The sequence below is a fragment of the Pygoscelis adeliae genome, unplaced genomic scaffold (genome assembly GCF_000699105.1).
Source record: "Pygoscelis adeliae isolate BGI_AS28 unplaced genomic scaffold, ASM69910v1 Scaffold420, whole genome shotgun sequence".
Classification (NCBI taxonomy): domain Eukaryota; kingdom Metazoa; phylum Chordata; class Aves; order Sphenisciformes; family Spheniscidae; genus Pygoscelis; species Pygoscelis adeliae.
The window spans coordinates 81,967-108,215 of NW_008823871.1; the positions used below are offsets into that span (position 1 = coordinate 81,967).

Below are 26,249 nucleotides of genomic sequence, written 5' to 3' on the forward strand. Positions count from 1 at the left end.
TTTGAGGGGGTGAATGGGAAGAGTAAGTTATTTTGCTGCTATAATTGGATTTAAGGTATTTTGCTGTGAATTTGAACTTTTTTGTAGTAGTAGTAGAGCTTATAAATCTTTTAGATTAGAACATAAAACCATCAAAAAACAGCCTGGCTTGAAGGTTTTTTTCCCAGTCCAGAGCTGGCTACAGAAAAGTGCACGGCTAAGTGCTTTGCTGGGTCTGGACTTCCAGTCTTTAAAGATTTGAAGCTGATAACTTCATGTCAAATCACTGCAAAGCAGAGTATGGCAGAGAATTAATTTGCAATTTGGGAAGAGTTTGTTGAAACTCGGAGATCTTGGGGAAAATTTCAAAGGCATAAGCCCATGTAAACAAGCAAGCAGATGAAAAGCCTCTAAACTTTGAACCAAAAGTACTTTCATAAAGATTTTATACCACTGAGTAACTGGTGATAGAAAACTAGCTGTGGGGCAGAGTGTTTGGTTAAATTGTGAAAGTGCCATCTTTCCCTTGGAAAAAAGCCTGAGGCAGAGGGGTGGCCTGGTTGGTTCTGGGTTGGGAACTGAACTTTCCAAGACTTCTGAAGGGGAGGTTTTTCCCCCCATTTTCTGGATTTATCTCATTAAGAAGAGTTGTCTGAAATCAGCGCCCTGTCAGTTTCCTGACGGAGAGATGGGCAAGAGCAGAAACACATTCTCCTTTTATTCAGCCTCTAATAAATGTTTTTCCCTTTGGTTGTGTCTAAAAGCAAAAGGAGGAGCTGCTGCCCCCAGTGAAACAAAACGGTACTTCCTCAGTTAAAATGTTTTCCATGCAGTGCTGCTGAGCTCAGGCTGCTCTTTCACCAGCACTGTGTTTTTTCAACAGCGGAAAGCTTGCGTGTACTTGTGCCTTAGTACAGATTCCTCCTATAAGCAGGTTCTTTCTATGCAAGCTATTGTGGCTTTGGGATGAATGGAGAGACACTAACTCCTCTAAACGTATGGTGAACAAAAGTGCAGCACAGTATCTTTGGCACATGATCCTTAATATCACTTTGGTGGGCTGATGTTATGAAATAAGACCTACGATTGACTAATGAAGTCAGTCAGTATCTGCCTCTTGTGTGGAAAACACATGTAACCCATTTCCTTGTAGACCTGCTGGTGATTAAAAAGCAGACAGTGTTTACATGAATAATCCCTCGTCTGATCTTTGAGTTGCCTTGATCTTGTTAACGAGTCTGAATTAATAATGGCAGACAGTTATCTCCCAGGATGCCGAAACATTCTGGTGTCATGATGTGTTGCAGTGGGTGCTTATGAGGTTACAAGGTGGGAGCCGAGGCGCCGTTGTCCGGGGTGGTGCTGATACGTTACCTATTTACATGCTGAGTTACGTTCTGTTTAAAGGCATCCACAGCTTGTGTCTGATCAGTGGTCTGGCCACGCTTGAGTGAGGAGTTCCGGTAAGGATATCCATTGGCTGATGATAGCTGGAAAGGTAAAAATTAAGTCAGTGTTACCAGGAAAGGGGAAAGCTGTATCAGAGAAAAGGAGAGTGAGTGGTAGATGAATCATGGCCTGGAAGCTTTTGGTCACGATGAGGTGCACACCAAAGAAACGTTCTTCAGGCCAACCTGTATCCATGGGGCTCACTTATGGTATAGTATCCTATTTCCTGTTGATCAGGAGATGAGGCTGATTATTGCTGCCCTTTTCTGGCCTTATTTTCTTTCCATATTTAACTGGAGTGACCAGATCCAACCGAGTTTTGAGCCGATTACTTGTTAACACACCACCACAAACTCCACAGATCCATCTCTCACTCTGAAAAAGGGGGAGGGAGAGGGAAGAGAGGATGACCAGGGGCACGAGACTAACCTCTTCTTGCAAGTGTCCGATGTCTATTTCCCAGGGAGCTCCGCGGAATATTTCCATGGGCGGTTCCCAGCCATTGCGGAATTTGGGGATGTAGGTGGGGATGTTTGCTTCTCGGGGCCATTCGGCTCTAGGACATGAAGTGGGGAATATGTGGCGAGAGTCACAAGGAACATGTCTCTGAAAGCGTGTCAGGAAGAAGCAGGGGCATCGGGGCATCCTTGACCCTCTGACACGGCTATAAAATCAAGCATCCCCTCTGCCTTTCTCAAGAGCTTGGGGAACCTGGTGAGATGGCAGCTCTGTCCTCACCTGGATCTGGTCCATGTCTCTCCCAGGGAGTCCCAGAGGTTTATCTCTTTCGGTGTCAGGTGTCCTCTGAGGAAATCTGTGGTGTCTTTAGAAAGAAGTGGGCTGACGACAGACCTGGCAAGCTCAGGGCCACCACAGCTGCTGATGATCTGGATTACACACAAACACACAAAAAGATGAGAGATTTTGCAGGAAATGTTCAAAATATCAAACCAGCACACACGCAAAGGAACAGAAATCAAAGACAGAAAAATCAGGGGTTCTGATCCTTCAGAGTCTCTATGCCTGCCCACTCCAAAGGAAGCCAATGTACCCTCCATGGTGAGTTACCTCTAAAACCAGGCTAGTTCACATTAGACTCGCACTTCTGAAGTTCTCCTCTATGCCTTCATATGTAAGGGTGAGGTTTCACAACACAGATGAACTAAATTAATGGTTTGCTGCTACCTAAAAGGGATGCTGTATTCCCTCAGCATCCCCTTATTACCCTGATAGTACTTGATTGGCAGATTTTATTAAGAAAAGGCAAATAGACAGATAAGGCAAATAGTCCCTGACTAAGCTCTCCAAGGTATAAAATGAAAGCCAGAGGGCAAGACTTCATGACAAGGGACGGCCTGACTCCTGTTGGCAGCAGCTAATCCTTAGGTCAGCTCAGGTGCCTCAGGAAACATCAACCTAAATCTTTGAAGAAGACTGGACAGTTCAGAGGAACACGAGAATTTTTCTATTGGAGTCAAAGCAAGGTCTGATCTGAAAATTAGCCGTTGTTAGCGACGGGATATATCGCAAACTGGCACTTCAAAAAATGGAAAATCGCTTGGTATTTCTGTGTCCCTTCTGGCTTCTTTTTCAAGTTGGGATTTCTGCTTCCTATTTTCAGTGCAAATATTGAACCATGTTTGCTTGAAGGTGAGATCAGGCAGATTCCCAACAGGAACCATAGCTAGCTTGCACTTTTGTTCACAGTAAGTCTTTGTTAATGGCGTGGAAAGATTCGTATTTGCTAGGGTTTGTGTATTTAGTTCAAGCTGGAAATCAGAACAGAGGCCAGAAACACTGGCCTTGTTGCTTCTAGACTTTACTGAGAAAGCTTTAGCCAGTTGTGAGCAGTCTTCTAACTCTTCTGCATAATCTAGCCACCTGTAAGTGCGAAAGCAACATTAGAAATAAAAAGTGAGTTCACGGTGAAACCTGTGAATAAAGTTTACCAGTTCCAGCGGCCCAAATAGGAAATGCACCAACTCTGAAGCGCTGGGGTTCTGGATGTGCTTTCTCAGTTTGGCCTGAAAAGAGAAAGGAAACCCAGTTTAATCCTAACCTGATTTTTGCCTTCTCTTTTTTCTGTCACATGGAGGGATTGTTGCTGACTGATATTTGCCACAGTTAATAACGCAGCCTGAAAAGTAAGGAAACTTTTGGCAGTGCACTTGAAATCAGGGAAGAACAGTCAGTGATTGGGGAGTAGGACTCATTCAGTTTTAGATCATCTCTATTTTGTGTCCATTTCTGAGGGTGCTGAGTTTCAGAAGGGGTGGAGTACCTACTCTGTTAAAACCAGTCCCTTTGAAGCTATTTTGAGCAGAAGCAGAAAACCTTGGCTTATTTTGAAAGTCTTAGTGAGGAAGGGCCAGGTTTATTGCTTCTGACTCTTGCAGAGTTGAAAATCCCACTAGTTCCCACAGAACAAGTGTTTTACGGGGTCCCTTGGCAAATTGCCGCCAAGGAAAAATCTCCACCAAGGTCTTGCCTGCAGCACCTAGAGCTACCCTGGCCACTGAAATGCTTGGTATTTGGAGTAGACTGTGGTGGCATGGAGGAGCAAACACTTAGGGTTGCTTTACTCTAAGAATTGCATTTCATTAACAGCAATCAGCTAAGCTGTGGTGAGAAACCACTTCAGTTTGTGCTTCCTTTCAGCTCTTTCTTGTGTCCTGTGCTCCTGGCATTGCTGCAGTGGAAAACAGACTCCCTCCTCCCTACCGAAATGCAAGGCGTTTTAAATGCTGGCGATTAAACATTAATGTGGGGTGGAAAGCGTGAAATAACCGATGGCGGCAAGGTGACTAAATGAAATGGCACTTCACAAGGACTTTGCAGCCACGTGGCACGTGACAGTAGTGCTGGGGCAGACATGGCAGTACTCCACCACTGACTCCCCGCTCTCCTTCTTACTTGCCCCCGGCCTCTTGCCGAGAGAGCAGCTGCTCTTTGTGGGTCTGTGGATACACAAGCAGCAAAGTCCAGGGCCCGAGTGCAGGGAGAGCTCAGGCACGTGGATGAATTTCCTGCGTGTTAACTCCCACGCTGCTGACGGGGGAGCAGCAGCGGTGCTGAGCTTGGGGGCTGCATGCCAGAGCACTTGCACAGACCCGCAGCCTGTAATGGGCACTTGCGGCTGCGTTGCGTGATTGGCAGTGGCCGGGGTAGGACACTAACTCCAGCGCAGACCTGTGCTGTGCCTAAGGGTTTGGCTGACCACACTGACTCCACTGTATTTATCTCAGCTGTGTCAGAGGTCAGAAAGGGTTGGGATGCAACAGCCAGGCCAGGATTTCTTTCTGCTTGGAGAATCCTCAGCTGCTTCTTCAGGGAAGCTAACATCCCGCTGTGGATGCGTGGCATAGCCTTAGCGGGGCGCCTGATCGGTCTGTGCGAGAGCAGTGATTGCTGGCCAGAGCTGCCACCTCCAAGACTCAGTTCTGGTCCTGAGCAGTCAAAAATTATGTATATTTGCTTCTAAAAGAAAAGGTTGGAGCTTGGTGTCCTGCATTAAGGTTGTTTACAATCTCTGTGGTTTCCTTACTAATAACTTCTCAGGAAGGATCTTGTTAGTCTGTGTTCGCTGGGCAAGTTTGGTCAGATCTGACAGAATTTCCTTCTGGCTCGTTGCCCTCCTGGTCTCGCATGCTTCACTAAGCGGAGCTGGCAGCACTGGGAACATCTTTATGCTTCTGCTTTTCATCCCCTTCTTAAGACGGCAGCTCCTCCAGGGGAGAAGGAGAGGAGGAGCCAGGAATCTCAGGGCAATGAGGGACATCGGTTATTGTTAACCAGAGACTTTCCTGGCCCCTGGCTGAGGCAGCTTTACAGCTGCTCTGTAGACAGAATTGGATGAGAACAATTTAAAGTAGATAAAACTTTTTTTTTCTTTTTTTAATATTTGCAGTCCTCCTTTTTATGCCTTGTAAGGATAACAAGGACTACAGCTCCCAGAAAACTACCCAGACTTTTAAAGGCCACAAGCAGAAGCAAATATCTAGAGTGGGGATGCCTATATAAGCCTTTGCACATCTGTCAGCAAGGTGGGCATGGCAGTTCTTGGCCCTCTGAGCTCACAGCTTCACAAATGCTTTAAGTTAGGACTGTATCTGAAAAGAGATCCAGGCATTGCAAGGCCCCTGGCTGCTCAGTTCCGTCCTGGACTTTACGCTTCTAGTTTCAGTCTAACAACTTGGCCCAAGAAACCTGCACGAGCCTGACACAATGTTTGTTCTGAATTCTGAAGAATCTGGAATTCACGCCTTTGTCCCTTGATAGTGTTTCCAGTTCAAATTTCACTTTAAATGCTTACGACTGTGATACATGGGGAAAAAAGCCCTGTCACTGCATGGGGTGGAAATACCCTCTGTGCCTTACCAAGAGGTTAAAAGCCAGTTTGGTTTTCTGGAAGCAGTCGATGAACTCGGCCTCACTTGGGGGTCTTGCTCGAAGAGTCAGCATGCCCTCTTTTATGAGAAGGTGGAAAGAAAGACACTTTAATTAGAGCATCCCTTTTCAGGAAGGTTTCATCTTGCTGGCATGCAGAAGACACAGCAATAAAGGGTGCTGAGAGTAGAACTACTAAAAATCTAGGGTTCAAGAAAATCAAAAGTCCTTCTCTGTGTTGGAGGCTTCACTAGGCTCTGTGTGCTCTACAAGAGGTCCCCACAGACCAGCGGCACCTTCCAAACTGGTGTAGCTGCTGTTGGGTCCATAGCCATGCTGCTGCATCGACCCGGCCTTGCTGGGGTGTAAGCTGAGGTCTCCTCCCAACCTTCATCTGTGCCCCTGTGTTCCCCATTTGTTCTAGCTGTTGCACCGTACCTGCTGGCCCTTTCTTCTTGTTCTTTTTCCCTTTCTTCCTTTGGTTGAGCTGTTTGAATGCCTCTGCAGCCTTCTGAAGCCTGGCGACAAACAGTTCAATGTCATCCAGAGTGCAGTTCAGGATTTGCTGTGAGGACAGAAATGCAACAAACCAAGGTGAAAGAGAGCCCAAACTGCACGCAGCTGGGAAGCCCGAATCCCAGAGCGTGCCACTCTGTGCCTGCTTCATTTCCTGGAAGAATGCACAGGAATGGGGAATCCAGGCATGAAATTGAGCTGAATTTATGACTTTCCAAACACAAAGCTGTGCCTGGTTGTGTGCTGTACTTATCAGTGTGACAAGTGACCCCTGCTAATGGACGTCTGGAAAATTACCCTAAGACCGGACTGTGGGCTGGGGAGGAGCTGACCTTCTGAAATCAGCAGAGCTACCTCAGGTCAAAGGAGATTGTAACTGACCCAGTGATGGAGCTTTGCTTTTGTTCGCCTTATATTTATGAATGGTAGATATCAGTTTAATGACTAGATTATGCATAAAATGTCTGCTCATGGAGGAGCCCCTTGCTTCCTTCCTCTCTTCTCCCTCTCCTTCTGCCTATTGACTGTGCGTCGTTCTTGTTACCAACCGTTTCTTTTTCAATCTTCTGTGCTAAGATGGCTCGGGACTCTTCGTGGTCATGAGAGCCAGAGCCTCGTCGTTCATAGTCTGCAAACAAGGGAGGGGGAGAAAAATATATTTACTATCAGAGGTTGAAAATAGGCTCCATTAAATGCAGGGATCCATGGGATGGTAACTCTGAGCTTGGTTGTTTATTATGGGTTATGAGAGCACCTCAGGAGATCACAAAGAACAGGAGGTGATCAAAGTTGCCGATTAAATCTTCCAAGGTCACAGCACCTCCCCACCAACCCTCTGTGTCAATACGCTGCCTGCTTTCAAATATAAGCAGTGAATGAATCATGAAGAGCATCCAGCTGTCAGCTACGGGCAGAGACCTGCAAGCCTGGGTCTCCAGGTGCTGTGAGACACTGACGCCTTTGCCTTTGATGCACCTAAGCTGACTGACGCCTGCAGAGGAGCTGAAGAGCCACTGCGCGTTGCAGAGCACTCCACATGTATGTAAAGTGCGATTAGATTAACTCCCACTCTCTCTCCTAACCTCCAGCTCTCCGCAGGAGCCTTCCGTGTCCCAGAGGTACCAGTTTAACTAAATAGTAGTTGAGAGAGAAGAAATAAGACCTGGAAGTGAATGCAACTGTCACTTGCTAGAAAGCAGCATGCCAGGAATTCTGCATGACTGATGCTTACGCGGGCCTGTGTACAAATCGGCATTTTTGTACAAACTCACGTGCAGTCTCTCAAGTGTTTTTAATGGGTGTTAAAAAAAAATCCTCCTGCAATAAAAAAACCACAGGCACCTCCCAGCTTCCAGAAGACAGACACTCAGTGAGGGGGTGATATTTCAGTGTGAATAATTGCTCGGGTGGCCTCTTGTGAAAAGAAAAACGCGTCAGCTCAGTGAAATGGTGTTTGAAAGGGCCGACACAGCAGGTGTTTGGACAGCAGGATATATAAAGTGGGAGAACTGGGGAGGCAGTTTTGGCAAAGGATCATGAAAAATGTACGTCATCTTTAAGTGTTAAGATGAGGTGATTAGTTTTGACAGGTTTTGTAGAAAAAGCAATAAGGCATGTTTCAAAGGAGAAGCGATCTCAGCGAACGGGCATCATTGAAGGCTTTCTCCTGTCACCTGCTTTCATGCCAGGCTCTGTGTTCTCAGATCCAGAAATCCCACCTGGGTAAATGCCCAGCTCTGCTGATGTAAGCAATGGACTTAAAGCTTTATGCTAAGCATCCTGGGAAGGGCAGAGTTAAGTTTCATAAAAAACTGCTGTGCATCAGAATATAGGTGTTTATATGTGGTCCAGCTCTGAAATATAGACCTTGTTTTCATTAAGCAAAACTGGACCTGAAATAGGCTCTCCATTCAGGAGGCCAGAGCTGCTGCTTGGCTTCAGCTCCCATCCCGGGGAAATGAGTGTTTTCTCTCCTCAGCTGGTGTTTGGAGTTTCTTAGAGTATCCTGATTACGTGTTTTCCTTGAACCTAGAAATTAATCCTAAGAGAAGGTGGTACAATAGGCAGTGATAAGAAAGGCTTACAGTTTGCTTGTCATTTTAGTCAGTTTGAGCTTTTGTCAGAGAAAGAGCTTATTTCTGTTACTTCTTTCTCCAAAGAGAAATACAATTTTTTTCAAGCCAGCTCAAACGGGCTGAAGTCAGGATGGTTTTGGAATAAGATTTTCAGATTAGCACAGGGGAGAGGTGAGTTCAGATTTGCATTTCCACACTCAACTGTAGGAGAATTCATGCAAACCACTTGATTTCTGAGGGTGAAATCTTGGCTCCTGTGAACTCAGCAGAGCTAGAAATTTGCCTTTCTGACCAGGTCTGTCTTGTCTGTATGTTTTAAGATCACCCGTGCCTGATCTTAAACTGAGCCTTCATGTGAGGGCTCAGTTTTACGAGGGGCTTTCACCTCTTTTGGGAATTTCAGTATCCCCAAAATACAGGTGTCATTACAAGGAGTTTCTAGGAGCTTTGATTTATTGAGCTGTTGTTGAGCAGAAGATGCCTACTGCTAGCCCAGCGGGTACAAATGTTTGCTGCAGCCCAGTTTTTAGTCATTTATAAAGTACAGCCAGAGATGCAACAAAATGTTGTGCCTTTGGTATGTGTCTGTGTTAGATTATAACACAGTGAAAAAACACTGGGCTTCCCTGTGCTCCAGCAATACAGGGCCTGAAATGACCACAGGCCATTTCAGGAGGGTTGGCTGTCTGGGCTAACGAGTCCCCCGAACCCAGGACAGACTTGCTGAGTGCTCCCAGTACCTGGATTGTGCTGGGAAGGGGGTGCTACCCGGTTCCTGTTCATCGCTGAGCCTCGCATGTCGTGCTGGATAGGGATGGGAGCTGGCCCTTGCGGTGGTGGGAGGATGGATTGTCTCTGCCTGATCTTTTCTTGGTTTGCTCTGCAAGGGAAACAATGCAGAACAACCCCGTCAGTGGCTGCCGATCCTGTTTCTGAGAGACTGGTGTGCGAATGCACCATTGTAACTGGGGCTTGTTTGTTTTTGTGTGTTTTTTTTTTTTTTTTTAAACTCTCAGCTGTATCCTGCAGTACTTACTTGAGTGTCTGTGGCCGTATCTTCTTCCCGTGCTTGTGGTCTGCCAGGGCACTTTCTATGTCCTCGTGAACCATCTCCGCCTCAAAGATAAAACAGGGATGTTTTTAAGGGCTTTGCTTTGGAAAGGATTGAGGGCTCTAAGTGGATAAAGGAAGAAGGGGCTGGCAGACAGCTAGGAGCGTATTTTGTTCTCTGTTTCACACCAGCAAAGAAGGCTCTGCTCACCTCCACCTCGTCGCAGTTGAAGAAGTGGATATCAGGTTTGTGCTGCTCCGAATCCTGACACACCAGGAGGAGGATGGAGGAATAGCGCATCTGATTCAGCACCGTTTGGCAGTGCTGGACTGTCGGCAGAGGGAAGTCCTCCAGCTCCTCCTGGAAGAGAAAGAGGAAGGGGTCAGGCAATGGGGAACTATTGAACTGATGGGGAACGGTCCTGTGTATGAACTCCTGGGATCTCTGTTTGAGGAGAGAGACCTGGCAGAGCTTGTGCTTCTCAGCAGTGGTTTGCTGGGCTCTTCAAAGATACATGTCAAGGTTTGCAGAGGGGCAGTGGCTTGGGACTGCGGAATAGGAGAGAGGTGGATGGCAAACAGAGGTGAGCTCTTGTTCTCCTCTGAGTTCTGAATATGGGACCCAGTGTGAGACTTCAATAACTTGAGCTTTGTTGCTCACCATCATCTTATTGCTGTGCTCTACCTGCACCAGTACACTTGTCATGCATCCCAGCAGAGCACTGGGAGGAAAGATGTTTTCTGCGAGGGGCTTACGCTCCCACTGTCTCCTTGGATGACCTTGGGCTAATATTCTTTAGTTTCTCAATGCTAAAATCAGGGCAGCACCATCCCTCTCCCACCATCTGCCTGCTCTTTCCCCTCGGATTAGGTGCCCTGTGTGCATGTACATGTATCACCTGTCAAAATGGCGTGCTGTTCTCAGGCAGGTGATCCTGCGTGTTATTTTGATGCAAGTAATATGTCCTTCCCTCTCTGCTTATGCTTTATGCAGATCTCTGTGGACCTGTAAGTCTGTATCACTCCCACAGAAAGCAGTTTTACTGTTGGCCTGGAGCACAGCTCAAGGCATCTTTCACCTGGAGTACCTGTGCTCTGGAGCCGTGAATAAATCATCACACACCCACCTGCCCTTTGAATTAGTCAGCCAGCCCCCGCACACCCAGGAGTGGATTTTGGTAGTGATTCGCCCTTGTTTGGGTTCCTTAGAAGTGCCCCTCCCAGGCAGAACGGGAAGGGCACACACTGCACCCCACGCGTCAAGCTGTGGGTAGCTCTCGCAGAGCTCTGGGTACCTGTGACTCGCAGTCCAGCAGGCGGATGGACTTGTCGTTCACTTGCAGCAGCATCTCCTGCGTCCAGATCTTCTCTTTTGAGTTGAGCAAGATGAGTTTTCGAATAGCATCGTCCACCGTAACGATGGACTCGCTCTTGTCCATGATGAATGTGGCCAAGTGCTGAAGTTGGGAGGAAAGGAGGAGAAAACAGGTGAAAAAGCTTTGATGATGCGTGTACCGTAAATCAGCGGTGAAACCATCTCTAAAGGCTTGAACTACTGTTTGCCTGCTCTTCAGAGCACAGGCATGAAAGAGTCGCTGCAGAAGGTATACGTTCTGGTTGTAAGTACCAGCCTGTCTGTAGGGGCGAAAGATTAGGGTTTTGTAATGCAGCAAAGACTTTCATAACGAGTTTCACCACTTGCACATTTATCTCATAATATATCAATTCTAGCAGCTCTGGCCACCGTCCAGCAGCGCATGTTTGCAAATGCTTTGTACACACGAGTTATTCCCCTGGCTTTTCTGAAAGTGGCTTGGAAGTTTAAATACGGTAGTTAAACTTCACTTGACAAGCTAAAACCACTTTCGTTATGCTCATCTCATGAGGCAGATCTCCCTGTGTGGAATTTGTCCCAGGCAACAAGGTCACACAAGCCACGGGCAAATGTTAGTCCTCTGTGCCGAGGTGGGATCCACACGATGTATGGGCTTTGGCCAGGTCCCCTGCCCCGGGTAATTCAACGGGCAGCACAGCTGCATCAGAGAGCTGCCGCGCTGCAAAGCTACCTGGTCTGCAAGACAGCTCCAAACCTGGCAGCTGACTCTGCACCAGCCCTTCAATCCCCTCATGTTACCTTCCCCCCAAAAGTACCCAAACCAGCCCTCATGGTAGTGAACAATTGGCGTTGCTGACTGTAAGAAGGGATTTTCTGCTACTTGCCTCTGTCGTGCACTGTGACTTTGCTGGATTACCCTGGTTTTCCTTCCTCCCTCTGCCTGTCCTATAAACCCAGCCCAGGGCTCTCCCCACTACCAGCCTGGCTTCCATGCTGTCCTCCCCTCTTGCACTGCCTTGCGTGTGCACTTGGGCCGGGAGCAGCTCAGGTAAGGTGGTAACATCCCAGATATGACTGCGCTCGTGTGCTTTCCCATCCCTGCTCTGTGTCCTGAAGCGTGTGGCGATCCAAGCCTTGCGCTTGGCGCTCGTATTTACAGAGAGTTTGTGTAACCGAACTGTACCCGCAGGCTTTGGACTGCTCCCGGGGCTCCGTGTGAAGGGAATGCTGGGCAGGGCAGGGCAGGGAGGCAGCTGCAGGAAGAAGCGTGTTGCATCCAAATGGTGTGTGTGGCCCCACCAGCACCGCCCGAAGGCCACTCCAGAAATCCAGGTAACTTGCTTATCTCCACAAATGGTGTGTGTGGCCCCCCCCGCCCCACCAGCAGTGGGCGAAGGCCACTCCAGAAATCCAGGTAACTTGCTTATCTCCACTGTGATCAGCAGCCACTGAGAGCAAGCACTGCTCTCTGCGGATGGGGAGAACGTGTGTCTGCCGGCAGAGGGGACTGCAGGGCAGAAGGAGCTGGGAGCCTCGCCTGCTCAGAGCAGCCAGGCTGTTTTCTGTGCAGTTGTCCCTGTGCGAGTGAGAGCACAGCCAGGCCACGTGTTCAGGTGACAATAGGGGAAGGGAAAAGATTCAGGAAGGAAAAAGAAACGGTCCCGTTTCACCTTGTTCCCTCTGCTGCCCTGCTGTGTTCCTGGTGAGGAGAAGGGAAGGAGAACATGCCCAACTGGGAAAGCGGCTGAAGCTTTTCCCTGTCATGACCAGCTTGCTCCAGGAGAGAAAGGCAGGAGGTTTTCAGATGGGCAAGTTATAGGCCTGACCAACGCATCTGTGCCACAGCTAGTCCAAGGGCCTGCTGCCAGGAGGCTTATCAGGCCAGGTCCCAGCTCTTTCTCTCTTCCCTGGAATATCGATGGCACATCCACCAGCATGACCCTCTCACCCTGCTTCCCCTACTCAATAGCATTAGGGTAAATAATACCTTGCTGCTGAATCAGCTGTGGGTCAGCTGAAGAGCCATGGAGCAGATTAACCCTTCTGGCAGGGAGACCCAGGTACTGCGGGTAGAACAGATGCATTACATGCCGCACTGTTGCCCCCACACACACAGCGAACGCAACCCCAGAAACAGTTCTGCCAGGCATTCAGTGTTTGTGTGGATGGCGGCAGCGGAAACTCCTGCTTGTCTTTGATGCACAAATCCTGGAGCCTGGTTTCAAAGCAAGAGCTGGAAAAATGGGGTGTGTTTAAAGCAAGCCACAAATTGGGATGTGACATTTGGAGAGGCTCTATTCTTGTCTCTAGTTCAGGGATGAGTCTTGCCTGGCTTTTCTCCCTCTGATCCCTTGTCTTTGTGCCTTCTCCCAGTGATCAGACATAACCTTTTTAGGGCTCAAGCAGTTCCTTTCTGGTGCTGACTCTTTGCTACAGTGGTGCTGTATCAGGGGTCAAGGTCTGGCATGGCACAAAAAGACAGTCTTTGTCCCAGAAGGCTAGCAAGCAAGAGCTACAAAACACGAGAAGGAGAAAGGGCTGGGGGGAAATCTGTCTCCTCCCAGTAGCAGTCTCGGCTCGTAAGCTGATTAAATAACCCAATGGGTAGTGTCCACAATGAAGCATGTGCCTCAGAAGGCAGTGGAGGAGGATGAGAGAGTTGCTTGGGAAGGAAGTCCTTTTTTACCTGTAAAAGCCACGGGAGACGCAAAGCGGGAAGCAGACCAAGAGGCAGCAAAAGCTGACCCTGCTCCAGCACCAGGGAGGGAACCAGCACTGTCCTGCAGTGGAAATAGGTTACGAAGGGACCTTGGAGAGGCCGTGAACATTGGCGTCTGATACAGACAAGGTGGACCCGAGGAGGATCTGTGCACTCAGCGCATGGAGCCTTGGATGGTCGTATTGAAGCACAGGCAAGAACCGTTGTTGCAGTCAGCTACAGTCAAGGTGGATGCAGGGGGAAAGGCTCAGATTTAAAGCACTGGTAGCCCGGACAGGCAGAAAGGGCCGAGTCTTTAAACATGATGGTCGATGGTGGGAATTAGGGGTGGAGAGGATTGGTGGTGACCAATTTATTGCTAAGGTGGTTGTTGGATAATTCACAGATGCTGGAAAGAGCAAAGAAGAGGATAAACACTGCAGAGTATAAGACCCAATCCTGTGTTCATAAAGCAAAGGTACTGGGTGAGGCGCTGTCTAAATAAAACTCCTGGCACGTATTTGAGCTGAAAGCTGAAATTAGCCACGCAATCAGATATGAAAAACATGCTCAGGTATATGTTACTGTAATTGTCAAATAGTGTACGAAAAGGTATTTGCAAAGTCAATATTATCTGTGCAGAGGTAACAAACCTCTGCTTTCTGAGCAGTGAAGAGAATTGGTTTATGCCTGATGACGGGCATTCTTATCTGTTCTGTTATTTTAACTGCCAGGCTTACCATATTCATAAATTCCATTGTTGTTTACTGTTAAGTAGGTTAATGGGGGGAAAGCTACTCGTCTAACTCAGACTCACTAGAATATTTTTTTCTTTTCCATTTTCTTTAGATACTGGTGGAGTGAGAGGGAGAGAAGCTTGCTACTGTCTTTGATTTATCTCATTAAAACCCCTTTTCATCCAGATGGATATTCAAATATAGTAGCTTTTGTAAGAATGGGCAATGACTCCGTCCGCTATTAAACTTTGATCAGCTTATAGATTATTTCGAAGGGTGTAAAATGCCTCTTGTGAGGAAACCTCTTCCTACCTCACTGCCTGCCGCTGAAATCCTGTTTGCCTTGGTCAAAGTTCAAAGTAGAGACTCACAAATGGGTGGCATATGGCATAATTAATGAAGAATTCATGTAAGTGTAACTGTTTAAAGTCCTTTCTCTGCTTCCGTAAGTGACTATTTGGTAGGAGTCACTGATGGGGAGGCTGGCCATCGAGTTAGTTTCTCTGATGGAAACCAGGGCCTCTTTCCAAACAAGCATTTTTAAAAGTCTAAATTTCATTTTAGGCAACTGAACAGGCTCCTTTATTTCTAACTGTGTACTTAAGCTCTCTGCTGGACTGGGGTCTTAAACCTTAAACCTAGGGTCTTAAACCCTATCTACTAAATATGAACCTCATAAAGTGTTTTCCTTTCTCGCCTTGCCCAGTTTTCAGCGATGAATGGTCCAGCTGGCCTCAGACGGGGACCTCCGCTCCTGTGGTGCGGAGGCCGCTGGCCTGCACCAGCATGTTGTATTCCAGGAATCGCCGGGCCCGGGACGGCCAGGTTGGCTCCTCTTTTTTCAGTGGATGTCTGTGATGCTGGCAGATGAATTTGGCTTAATGCCTGTCATGGCTGAAGGGTTTTGAATTACTTGAGAGGACACAGTAGCTGAGGGAGAGCTGAAAGATGATAGTCGATGTGGTCTCTCTTGTTTGGGCAGATGAGTTCCTGTAACCACCATGGGAACCCTGTTTTTAACCTGTCTGCCCATGCTGATCAAGAAGGGTTTGAAGCATGGGGTGATGAGAGGGACCACAGCTCCTGCTACTTTCCTTCAAATGCAAAGGAGGAAGAGAGGACAACAGCTTCTCCATTTCCCGTTTCCTTGTACAGAATTTCCATTGTCTTTTTAACTTTTTTTTTCCCCATTCTCCTCTCCCCAATTACTCAACACTTGAATTTGCTGAATCCTGATTGTTCAGAAAGGAAATAAATTTTTTCATATGCCATTTTCAATTTAAATTTAAAGTAGGAAAGAGGTCCATGTGTAATTAAACCAACTTCATATTCTTTAGTGATCACTTCTGTCCTCCCTTCTCGTCAACCATTTCCCATCTGCAGGCTGTAATGACACAAAGTGTCTGGCTGAATGACTGATTAGTGCTGTCTCCACAGCAAGTCCCTGAGACAGTGACCTCCCAAGCACATGTCACACCTCATAGCAAGAGGACAGAGTTGCTGACCTCAAAATGTCCCCAGACACTGGTCCTAGATGTAGCCCAGCAAGGGAAAGGGGACAAGCCAGGAACTTCCAAGCCTTTGGTGCAGGTCAGCACACTGAACATACAGAAGCAGTGACCGGTCTCTGTTTCTCTCCCCATCCCCAAAGCAGTCTGCCTAATGTGGGTGTCTCTCCAACTCTTCAGTTCAAAGAATCATGCGGGATCCAAGGGAGGGACAGTTAAATGGTCAGGGATGACCTGTGTGACGCAATGTGGGAGAAGCCGTCGAAGTCTGGACCCGGCTTTGTTATGGGATTTGAGCGTGATTCAGAGTTGCGCCATGGAAAGCTGTTTGTAGCCTTCTGGGAGGATCTGTGAGCTATACCAGAGTCTACTTGCTTGGACTTTAAATAATGCCATACCATAATGGAAGAACTGCTGCTCTCCAAAGCAAGGAGTTGGGGGGGAGCAGCAGAGAAATAAAAGATGGCAGGAGAGCTGGTATTGATTTTAGACAGAGCAGGCAATATGTGAGAGGAGAGGAGAGAAAGGAGAGGGATCCAATCCAGCCTGAAACCTCTGACTCATAGGAAGGAGTGGGGTCAGCCTTGGGAGAGGAATTGTCTCAGGACTTGTGCTGCTCTCATAGACCTTCAGTTTATCTCCTCAGAGTGTCTGTGGTGAAGAAATTCCTGTGCTCCACCTACGTGGAGCTCTTTACTTTCCTACCCTTTTGTGCTCAAAGGAACCAGATGAGAAGCCCAGATGACCCCAGCTTCAGTAGCTTGTTACGTGTGATTGAGAGGGCTTGTGTGGTCTCAGCCCCTGGGTCCAGGCTGGCAGGTCCATGGTGACCCACAGCTCAAGGAGAGAAATTACAGTAGATGGCTAAGTCTGAAAGTGTGTCCTACAGTCCAGGAGCTAGAAATAGTGAGTGCACCCAGCTGGGTGGGCAGCTCAGGACACAAGTTTATCTACAGGCACTGGGGAGCCGGGAACTGTGGAAAAGAAATACGAGGTTTCAAGCAGCTTTCCTGTTTGCCTCTCCCAGCGTGAAGAGCGACATTTGCTTATTGTAAGAAGGTTCCCAGCTCCTCTTTGGCCTAATGAAAGTCCAGGACAAACGAAATGCATTGCCAGGATCTATCACTGACGTTGGCCTTTCAGCCCCTTAACGTTTCATTGCATACTCACCTGTACGTGGTACTGTGAAGTCTCATGCATAATGACATTGGAGTTGGAGTATTTTTTCCTTTGTTCTGCAAAAAAAAGAAGAAAACAAACCTTCATTGTAGTGGTTTATTGGTATGTCAGGGTCTGAGAATTACAGCTCTCGTGACGGGGTGCTACAGTCTTTCTCATAGTCTCTGAGCTTCCAGCTTCAATCAGAGTATTGGGAATAAGACGACATACTAACAATATTAACTTTTGTAACAAGGATTGGCAAGTCGGGTGTGTAGGGTACACGTTCAATTTGTATCCCTTAATGCTGCTGCTAATTTGATTCCTGGAGGTCAGCACCATTTGTGGAGGAAATTAAACATAGTCTAAAGGGAAGCCCCAGACAACGAATGATTAGGGAACCTCTTGGAAGAGGGCTGGGTAGGTGAGGAGTGGCTTGAGAAGGCTGGCAGAAGGCTATGACATGCACGTGGCAAGAAGAAAAAATCCACCACGACCCACCCGTTTGAACACAACAGCCCTCTGAATCGTCCTCCAGAAGAAACCTTCTGTGCTACTGTGACGCTTTTAGTTTGCTTTCTTGCATTTCCTGGTAAGCCGCAGAAAAGGGCTGTAGCTACAGATAGGAAGGGCTGCAGGGATCAAGGCCAGCCAGTCAGAACCTGCGTTTCTTGTACAATATTTTTATGAGGCAACAAATCTTCATTACTTCCTGCATTTCTTACTGGAAAGCGGCAGTAAAGAACAATTGGGAAAAAAGTGCTTGGAATTTCGTGAGGCTATTGAATATAGTCCTGTAAGAATTTACCCTGCCAGCTCTTACTTGCTGTTTAATTGGTACTTGTCCAGGGATTCCTTATAAATACTTCGCTTGAATAGCAGAGGAGTAACTATCCAGGCCCAGAGCGATCTGGGAGCATCCAAACTGAAAACATCTTCCTTGCTAGCAGAGGACATCCTCTGATCTCTGGCTTGCTTAGAAAATGTAATGGAAGTTTTATATATTTTCACCCTTCTTAAAGCCTGTGTTGGAATATCCTGTCCTCTGTAGCAACAGTCACAATCAAGGGGATTTCATAACACAGCAAACATTAGGGCTCCTTGCGTTTTAAAGAAATATATATCAGTCTTAATTTGTGGTTTACTTCAAAACTCTCTTTAATGCCTTCTCGGAGATGTTGGCTTCTCTCTTGTTTTCCCCTTTTCTTTGAACATGGAACATGTGGTCTCATTTAACAAATTTCACATTAAAGAGGCTGGCACCTAGAAAATGACTATCCTCGTAGGATCTCATTCGGTCAGTTTCCAAATTTATTTAAAAAAAAAAAAAAAAAAGGATCTTTTGGTGAAGTGGTGCAAGACCCAGGTAAAACTTTCCAAAATGTTCCCTTAGTTTACATTTTTAGTGGCATGTCACATCTTAATTGACAAACATGTTTCTTACAGAAAACACTGGTAGTATTTTTGATTGCTAAAATTTGAAACTCTCCTTGTAATCAAAAGACCATGATTTTATTTTTTTTAATAAAAAAGATGGAAAACTGAAGATAAGTCTATTTCAAAGTGCAGACAGTGCAATGAAGTGAATATAAAGCAGAGCAAGGGCAGGGCAGTAACTGGAAGGGGCTGGAGCTCTGGGAAGGAGCAGAGTCTGCTGGAGTAGTGACCATCCTGTGATGCCCCTGGAAGGCCTCTGCCCATGTGGACGGGCTACAGGCAGCCAGGGCTGCGTCTGGTCACTCCTTTAGGTGATAATTTGGAAAGAGGATAGCAGCCGAACGAAGGTGCTGGTGATGTAGCTCCTCCCTAGGGACACCATGGTTTGTTTGACTTTTCCTCTTGCTGTCCTCTGAAACTGCAAGTGTTTTGCATCCTTTTAGTTTGTTCAGCGGGACAAATACCTGCCTATGCACTTTCTTCTTCCCTGGTTTGTCTCTGTGCAAATCCTTTCCCTTCTGGGTAAATGAGCACAGCTCAAGGGGTTGAAGGAGCTCAGGCGGTAGTTCTGGCTTTACCTCTGCTAGTGTCTTGCCTTTTTTTTTCCTCTGTCCCTTGTGTAAAAGAGAAGTGACTGTTTCCTATCTGTTGCTGCTACTATTGTACTATTGAAGCTACTATCCCATTTGTTTCCCCCCGTGAAGTGGCCTCTCAGTGCCCAATATGGCCAGACATGGTCTCCCTCAGCGTTGCCTTCCTGCTCTTGGTTGTCAGGCACAAGTTGCTTTGCAGACAGAGAAGCCGCCAAGCCCCAGCCCCGAGGAGTGAGCAACGTGGGCTCACTTGGAGAAGTCAAGCAGGTTCTCCCTGCACCCTGGCCACCTTCAGCAGGGACAGGAGCAGGCTGTTGCCTGCCGGGTACGCTTTGTCATGAAAAGAAGGAAGAGTGGTGAGTGTGGGCGGTAGTAGTAGGGACAAAGAGGGAGTGGAAGGGAAGTGGTCTGCTTTTGTGTCGTTTGCACATTTGTTAAGACTCCTTAACGAACTCTTTACAAGTGTATCTTATCATGGTTGCTGTGGGAGTGACAGTGGGGGGACTCCCAAGCTGCTGGTCAGGGAAAGGAGCCGGGGTGTGTGCAAGGGAAGAAGGAAGGTTGCATGGTGCGCACACCTGCTCACTCCGTGGGTCTCCTGCCTTGGGTCTATGCGTGGGAAGAGGTCCAGCAAGTGGGACAGAGGGGTACAGGGCACCCACAGAAGGGAAAGCTGTCACGGTCAACACAAGTAGTGACTGAAGCAGTGCTGCTCTGACAGCCTTTTCCTTCTCTTCTGACTACATCCCATCAAAAATGCTCTCTGACCACTTCACGCCAAGAAAGCACCGTCTCCTGGTTGCTACCAGACCATGGAGTTGTTTTCTACAAGATCTACTAAGCCTGTCCTTTACATCTTCTCCAAAGCTACCAGGAATCACTGAGACTCCTGCAAGTGGACAACATCTCCAGTAGCTGCTTGCTGCTGCTGCTCCTGTTGCTGCTCCACATTAGTTCAGACCATGCACCCTGCCCGTCCCTTTCCCTGAGCTCACTTGACTGAACTTGTCTCACAGTCAGTTGCGTGGGGACAGCGGAGGGGTCAGTGGACTGCAGCAATGGGACAGAGAAATGAGGGTCAGGATTGGAAAGGATGGCAGTTCCTGACGCTGGTGATAGTGATGGAGAAGGTGTGACACTGAATTACAGCCTGAGTGTTGGCAAGTTACCCCCCAGCCAATGCTGACGCACGTTCTCCTTTAAGCCTTGCATGCAGGAGAGTGCTAGCAAGGAGTAAATGCAGCGAACGGAGCATCCTGCTGTGACAAGAGCAGAAAACAAACCCCAAAGCACCGGTTTGGAGCTTTAGCTTAGTCCTGGGGGTGTCCTTGTATTCACTTCTCACCTGAGTAGCTGGTATTTAAACCTCCTGCCAGCAGATCCTGTGTAAAGGACTGAGAAGCTGGCCTGAATCGGCTGCTTTCCCAGAGAGTTGACAGGAGTTAAAATATCTTACAGGCACGTGCCTCCTCGGCACTGATTGCCAGGATTTCTGCAAATGTCCTTCCTCACGAGTGTGCGTGCCCCTGCGTGTAACATACAGCTTGGTGCCTAGATTTCTTCCTGCCTAGAATGGGATAGGATTTCAAGCCAACCCACCCAGTCTCTGTGAATGCTCCTGTTCCAGGTTATTTTGATTTAGCTCACACCTAGTGGGAATTTGGGGTTTCTTTGGCTGTCCTAAAATCAGAGAGCCGGCGGGGAGGGCAGTTAAAAACTGGTTACGGTTGAACAAGCTCAAACCTCTCAGGTGTATTAGACTGCAGGTCTTTCGCACTAAAAGTTTTCTTGCTAAGTGTCTGTCAGGTGCTCTCACTCCCATGACCTGCCCTGGCTTGGGGCTGCGAAATGCTGGTCAGGCACAAGGGGCGGTGGAGTTGGGATCGGGGCTTGGGTCACGTGCAGGTTTGCAGCATGCTTTTGCTTGGGGTTCCACCTTGGTAGTGTGAACCTTTTCCCCTAGATTCCCCTTGCATCTCCGTTACGCTTTTATTTCTTCTTGGCTTCCATGGAAGGAGGATGAGCGTTTCCCTGAGCTCAGCTCGGGCTCGGTGGGCATTGCCAGCAGGTGTCTCTCCAGAACAAGTACTGGCCCGAAGGGCTGCTTTCCTTGGGATTTAGCTTGGGGTTTTCACCTTTCTCCTTGGCCAGCAGAGAAGAGCTTTTAAATTGAGCTCCTCTTGGTACTTCTCCAAAGACGCAGGGCTGAGCGCTGGTAGCAAACCTGTCTGCGGCTGCAGCAGCATGCTAAACATACAAAGATGTGTATATATATATATACATACAATATGTATGTATATACAAGGTGAGCTCAGAGACAACGAACATGAAAAGAGATGCTGTTGCTTTCGTTCAGAACCTGGCAAGGGTTGACAGAAGCTGATTTCCAATGCTTTTTAATACTTTTCTAACACTCTTTAAGGCTGAGGTGTGCCATCAGCTTGGCAGGATACCCGAGCGCTTCGCACCTTGTATCTCTGTGCCTGTAACTGAAAACACAGCAGTGTGCTTCGCCTCTGTGGCTAATTCCTGGTAGCCCTGAAGTGGCTCCTGTTCACAAGCAGAAATGATTTATTGTTGGGCACGCTGGCAGAGGTGTTAACGGAGACTGCGGGTCTCTGAGCCGGTGCCTTTTACACCGCCAGTGCCGACTCAGAGGTGAACTGAGGATAGTTCGGGGGGGCAAAGACCTCAGACACCCAGCACAGCTCCCTGCTCAGCCATTAGCTTCCAGAGTGACCTTGAGTAAATTGATTAATATTTCAGCACGGCCACTTCCCACCTTAGGCTCGCATTGAAGGGTCAATGGCATTTTCTGTTTGCTGTGTGTTTTAATTGCAGTCTGCCCTACTTCAAATGTGGGGCAAGGTCTGCAAGAGGGCACACGGCAACACACACCGCAGGGATCCGTGTCTGATGTGAGTAACTTCTTTTTCTCTCGGTAACCTCAATTTCCTCACCAAGCACTTCTCATGTAAATAGATGACACTAATGGAAATGAGAACACCGCGTCTGTGTGGGACGGAGACAAATTTGGATTTTAAGACATCCCGTTCCCTCCTTTTTAGAAGGGAATGGAAAAGGCTGAAGTGGTCAGTCTGGAAACAAAAGTTTTTTACATTAGGACAGAGAATTAGGACGTGTCCAGAGAAGGGCAACGAGGCTGGTGAGGGGTCTGGAGAACAAGTCTGCTGAGGAGCGGCTGAGGGAACTGGGGTTGTTTAGCCTGGAGAAAAGGAGGCTGAGGGGAGACCTCATCGCTCTCTACAACTACCTGAAAGGAGGCTGTAGCGAGGTGGGTGTCGGTCTCTTCTCCCAAGTAACTGGCGAAAGGATGAGAGGAAATGGCCTCAAGTTGCGCCAGGGGAGGTTTAGATTGGACGTGAGGAAAAATGTCTTTACTGAAAGAGTGGTTAAACATTGGAACAGGCTGCCCAGGGAAGTGGTTGAGTCACCATCCCTGGAAGTATTTAAAAGACGTGTAGATGAGGCGCTGAGGGACATGGTTTAGTGGGCATGGGGGTGGTGGGTTGACGGTTGGACTCGATGATCTTGGAGGTCTCTTCCAACCTTAATGATTCTATGATTCTATGACAGGCAAATGTCTCCAGCCCTGAAAGGAAGGGTGCAGAGCCATGTCAAGAGCTGGTGTTCCCTGAGGAAGGGAAGATATACCAGAAGGACGGGGTTTCCAGAGGGAGGCTAGCATAGGGCTGCATTTCTGGTAGAACAGCCTACCAGACTGTAGGCTGGCTTTCTGGTAGGAGAACCAGACTGGCTTTCTGGTAGGAGAACAGCTCGTGGAGCTGTAGCAATGGTCAAGGCTGCAGCTGGTTGCCTACAGGCTTTCTGGGGTCCCCTCTGATGCCTTTGCCCCATCCTCCAAGCTCAAAGAAGCTGCACGTGTCATGGTCAGGGGACATCTCAGCATGTACCTCAGAAAATATTTGGAGAAGCTCTTGGAAATCTTGGGGACCTGTCAAAACCTCAGAGCTCTGCATAGCCCCACTTCCCATCACCTGCACTCAGGGTTAAGCTCACTCAGAGGAGCCAAAGGCCCCTCTAGCTATTTGCAGCCTTTTCCAGACAGAAGCAAGCCCTGGGGCAGGGAGAAAATGCAGATGTTCCCCCTCCCTCTGTTGCTTCTCCCTGGGGACATTTCTGCATTACCTTTAAAAGTCACAGAACTAGAACAAAGTGCCTCTATTTTGTCTCAGGATGCCATTCAAGTGACGTCCCAGAAGCTGCCCAGGGTGAGGAAGGGGGTGTTTCTGCATATTCTCTTTCCTGTCCCTTTCTTTAAGATGTCTGCTTGTTCCTTGTCCTGAAATCCCTTCTGTATCGTTGGCTTCTACCTGGTCCCCACACCCATGGAAACTTTTATTTTTGTGCTTCCTCCTGGCATCTGTGGCTATAACCATGCGGCCTGAAAACAGCCAGGCTTTCTGGGGACAGCAGGGTGCCAGAACACTGAAATCTCCTTCTTTCCTAGCATTTAGTTTTGATTTAAACAAAGGAAGAAGTAAAGATCCAGGCTGCAAATCACAAAATAGTCAGTCTTAGGCCACATCTATCCAAGAAGCGTGGGTGCTTTAAAAAAAAGAGGGGTGTTTTTGTTCATTTACTTAAAAGCAATGTGGTGAAATGCTGCAGACCTTTCCGTGGAAGCATAATTATTTGCCCTAGCTTAAATCTGTCTCTGATCATGGTGGGTTGAACTGAATATGCCATGCACAGAACGATGCCTGCAGGGAGATCTGTGGCTGTTTGACTCTCTGGATCAAGGGGGATCCTTTATGTTGGACAGGTGAACTCCCTTGGCCAGAAAAGACTTCAGAAGACAGGTTGCATGTCCTGGGTAGCTCCCGCACTGCCCTTCTGCACAGTCCTGTCCTCTGTCTGCTTAATTTTGTATGAATGAACGCTGGCATGTTAGCAGCAGTAGCTAATTTCCTCCCGGTTTACCTGACACCTCTCCTACTAGGACACTTTGCATTTCTACAGCGTCTTGCTATGGAGAAGACCGGAGTACCATAACATGTTATCCAACCCACACCCTGTCCCCAGGAGGCAGAGAATTTGCATAATCCCCATGTGATAAATAAGCATTACAGGAGTATAGCGATGATTTCCCCAAAATTAGATGGCAGCTGCTGTCAGAGGTCAGACACCAATCTGCACCTCTGTTTAAATGAATTATCTTCCGCTGTGCCCTTTAGAGCCTGTAGCAGCGGAGGACTCTTTGGACAGAACACGGGATGGGCTGCAAAGGGCAAGGATAGCTCCAGGGCTGTGGCACTAGTACAGCAAACATCTGAAGGTGATAAAAGCTGGCATGAGCCCACAGTGACCACCACTGTACTTTTCCCTTTCTGTCTGCCAAGAGAGCCAAAGAGATGGGAAAACAATACAGCTTTGTCCCTTGCTTTTGGTGTCTGGCAGCAAAAAAAAATCTCATAGCATGGGGATCCTGTCCCGTCTAGAGGAAGGTGGCTGGTGCAATCCACTGCTGTGGCCTAAAGAGCAATGATGGGTAATTCACAGTCGTGCCGTTGCTGAGCCCAAACACTTGTATGAGTGGCATGGGTAATCCAGGAAGTTTTGAATGACTTGAGTGTGGATGCCACGTGGGACGTGCACACACTTCGGTACATTATCTCATCTCTTGCCTCTAAGGATTTGGCCCAGTGAACCCTAAGACACACCTTTCAGGGAAAAAAACCCTATAAATGGTTCTTTAACTGAATTCAGTTTAGTTGTTCAGTCCTTTCCTAACCAGCTAGCTTTAATCTTGCCTCCTACCCAGAGATGTGGGGAAAACTGCAAAGCCGCTCTCTGGAGAATGTTGTCTGTTGCCAATATCTTACAGATAAAGAGTGCTGTGGGAATGATGTTTCCCACTGGCACCAGTGGCCACATGAGGAAATGGAAAAAGCTCAGATCACTGCAGAGGTAGCAAGGTAGATTTTACCCAAGGGCTCAAAACTGGGCGCTGGGTTGAAATCCCAGTGATGAGGCTAAAATCTTGGCTGGAAGGGAGAGCGTCCTGTTCGGCTTTATGTTAAGGAGTGGAAGGGATGAAAGAGAGTAATAAATGAGAAAATGAGAGAAAAAAAAGCAGGATCTGTGCACATCCTGGAGGGACGGGATTATCAGCTTGGTCCAGGAAGCCAAACCATGTCTTTTGTGCCAAGTTTTTGTTCCATTTCCATGCAACACCCTTTTTTGCAGGGAGTTAGGACGTGGCTGTGAACACTCCCTTCAGCCCTATGGATTGTGTGCACCAGAGATCGGCTAGTGGGATAAAAATTCTGCCCACTGAGACCAGCTTAGAGCTGAAATAACTTGGCTAAAGTCTCTAGGGATGTAGAGTAGTGCAAAGGAGGGCAGAAGTGGGCTTGTCTCTCTTTGTGCATGGCCTCTGCCAAGCCAGCAGGGCAGAGCATCCCCAGTACAACATACCGGTGGTACCAAGGGTGGGAGAAAGGGTGGTCACAGGGGTAAGACACCCAACGGGGCGCCTGGGCTTGGGCCCTGCCTCTGCTGCCAGCTTCCGAAATGGCCTGTGAATATTCACAGGGGGGAACATCAGACTAGGGAGGAGGGAAACAGGCTCCTCTGGGGTTCAGCTTATCTGAGCCTGAAGCAGATAGCCAAAAGATGTTAGCTGAGAGGTATGACAAAAGCACCTATGGTTGCTGACTGTGCTGGGGTACAGCTGTATGACCGTACGTCTCCACGCAGAAGACACTTGTGCCTCCGCATATGGGGTAAACAGGCCGAATGGGGTGTGCTCCCACCACGCTCTGCTTTCCCCAGATTGTTAGTGGGTTATAGCGGGGTTTTTTTCTGCTCTTTTTGCATTTTCTTAAGTGTCTGTGAGAGGGCAGAAGGCCTTGGGACTGCCGTGACACTGCGTGTTCCCAGTGTTTCAGGGGAATTTGAGCCCTTCTTTCCTGCCGCTAGCCTGTGGTGCTACACTGAGCTGCACGGGGGTTACAGGCTGCTACAGGCAGGATCCCAAAGCTCTGCCCCAAGATACCGTCTCTTTCCATCCATTTAGAATCATAGAATCATTAAGGTTGGAAGAGACCTCCAAGATCATCGAGTCCAACCGTCAACCCAACACCACCATGCCCACTAAACCATGTCCCTCAGCGCACTCTTTCAGTAAAGAAATTTTTCCTCACATCCAATCTAAATTTAGAATTTACATTCTAAACTGCTCTAAACAAAAACTTGCCTGTGTTCTTGCTGTACGTCGGGGCCAAAGTCAGTTGTGGTGTAAACAGCTGCCTCTGTAACAAATGCAGCCAGTTACACCAGA

At 47.9% G+C, this 26,249-nt stretch overlaps 1 protein-coding gene across 1 annotated transcript in view; it reads right to left on the reverse strand.

Annotated features, from left to right (window-relative positions):
- The window catches only part of EPS8L2 (EPS8-like 2), a 69,366-nt gene that overhangs the window by 9,729 nt on the left and 33,388 nt on the right, over window positions 1-26,249 (reverse strand). The window contains exons 4-16 of the mRNA XM_009333781.1: window positions 19,734-19,811; window positions 16,905-16,969; window positions 10,751-10,912; window positions 9,667-9,816; window positions 9,442-9,521; window positions 9,146-9,285; window positions 6,879-6,958; window positions 6,253-6,379; window positions 5,806-5,894; window positions 3,378-3,452; window positions 2,167-2,315; window positions 1,858-1,984; window positions 1,354-1,469 (exon numbers count right to left, since the gene is read on the reverse strand). Coding sequence (XP_009332056.1) covers window positions 1,354-1,469; window positions 1,858-1,984; window positions 2,167-2,315; window positions 3,378-3,452; window positions 5,806-5,894; window positions 6,253-6,379; window positions 6,879-6,958; window positions 9,146-9,285; window positions 9,442-9,521; window positions 9,667-9,816; window positions 10,751-10,912; window positions 16,905-16,969; window positions 19,734-19,811 — 1,438 coding nt within the window. The remainder of the gene's footprint in view (window positions 1-1,353; window positions 1,470-1,857; window positions 1,985-2,166; window positions 2,316-3,377; window positions 3,453-5,805; window positions 5,895-6,252; window positions 6,380-6,878; window positions 6,959-9,145; window positions 9,286-9,441; window positions 9,522-9,666; window positions 9,817-10,750; window positions 10,913-16,904; window positions 16,970-19,733; window positions 19,812-26,249) is intronic.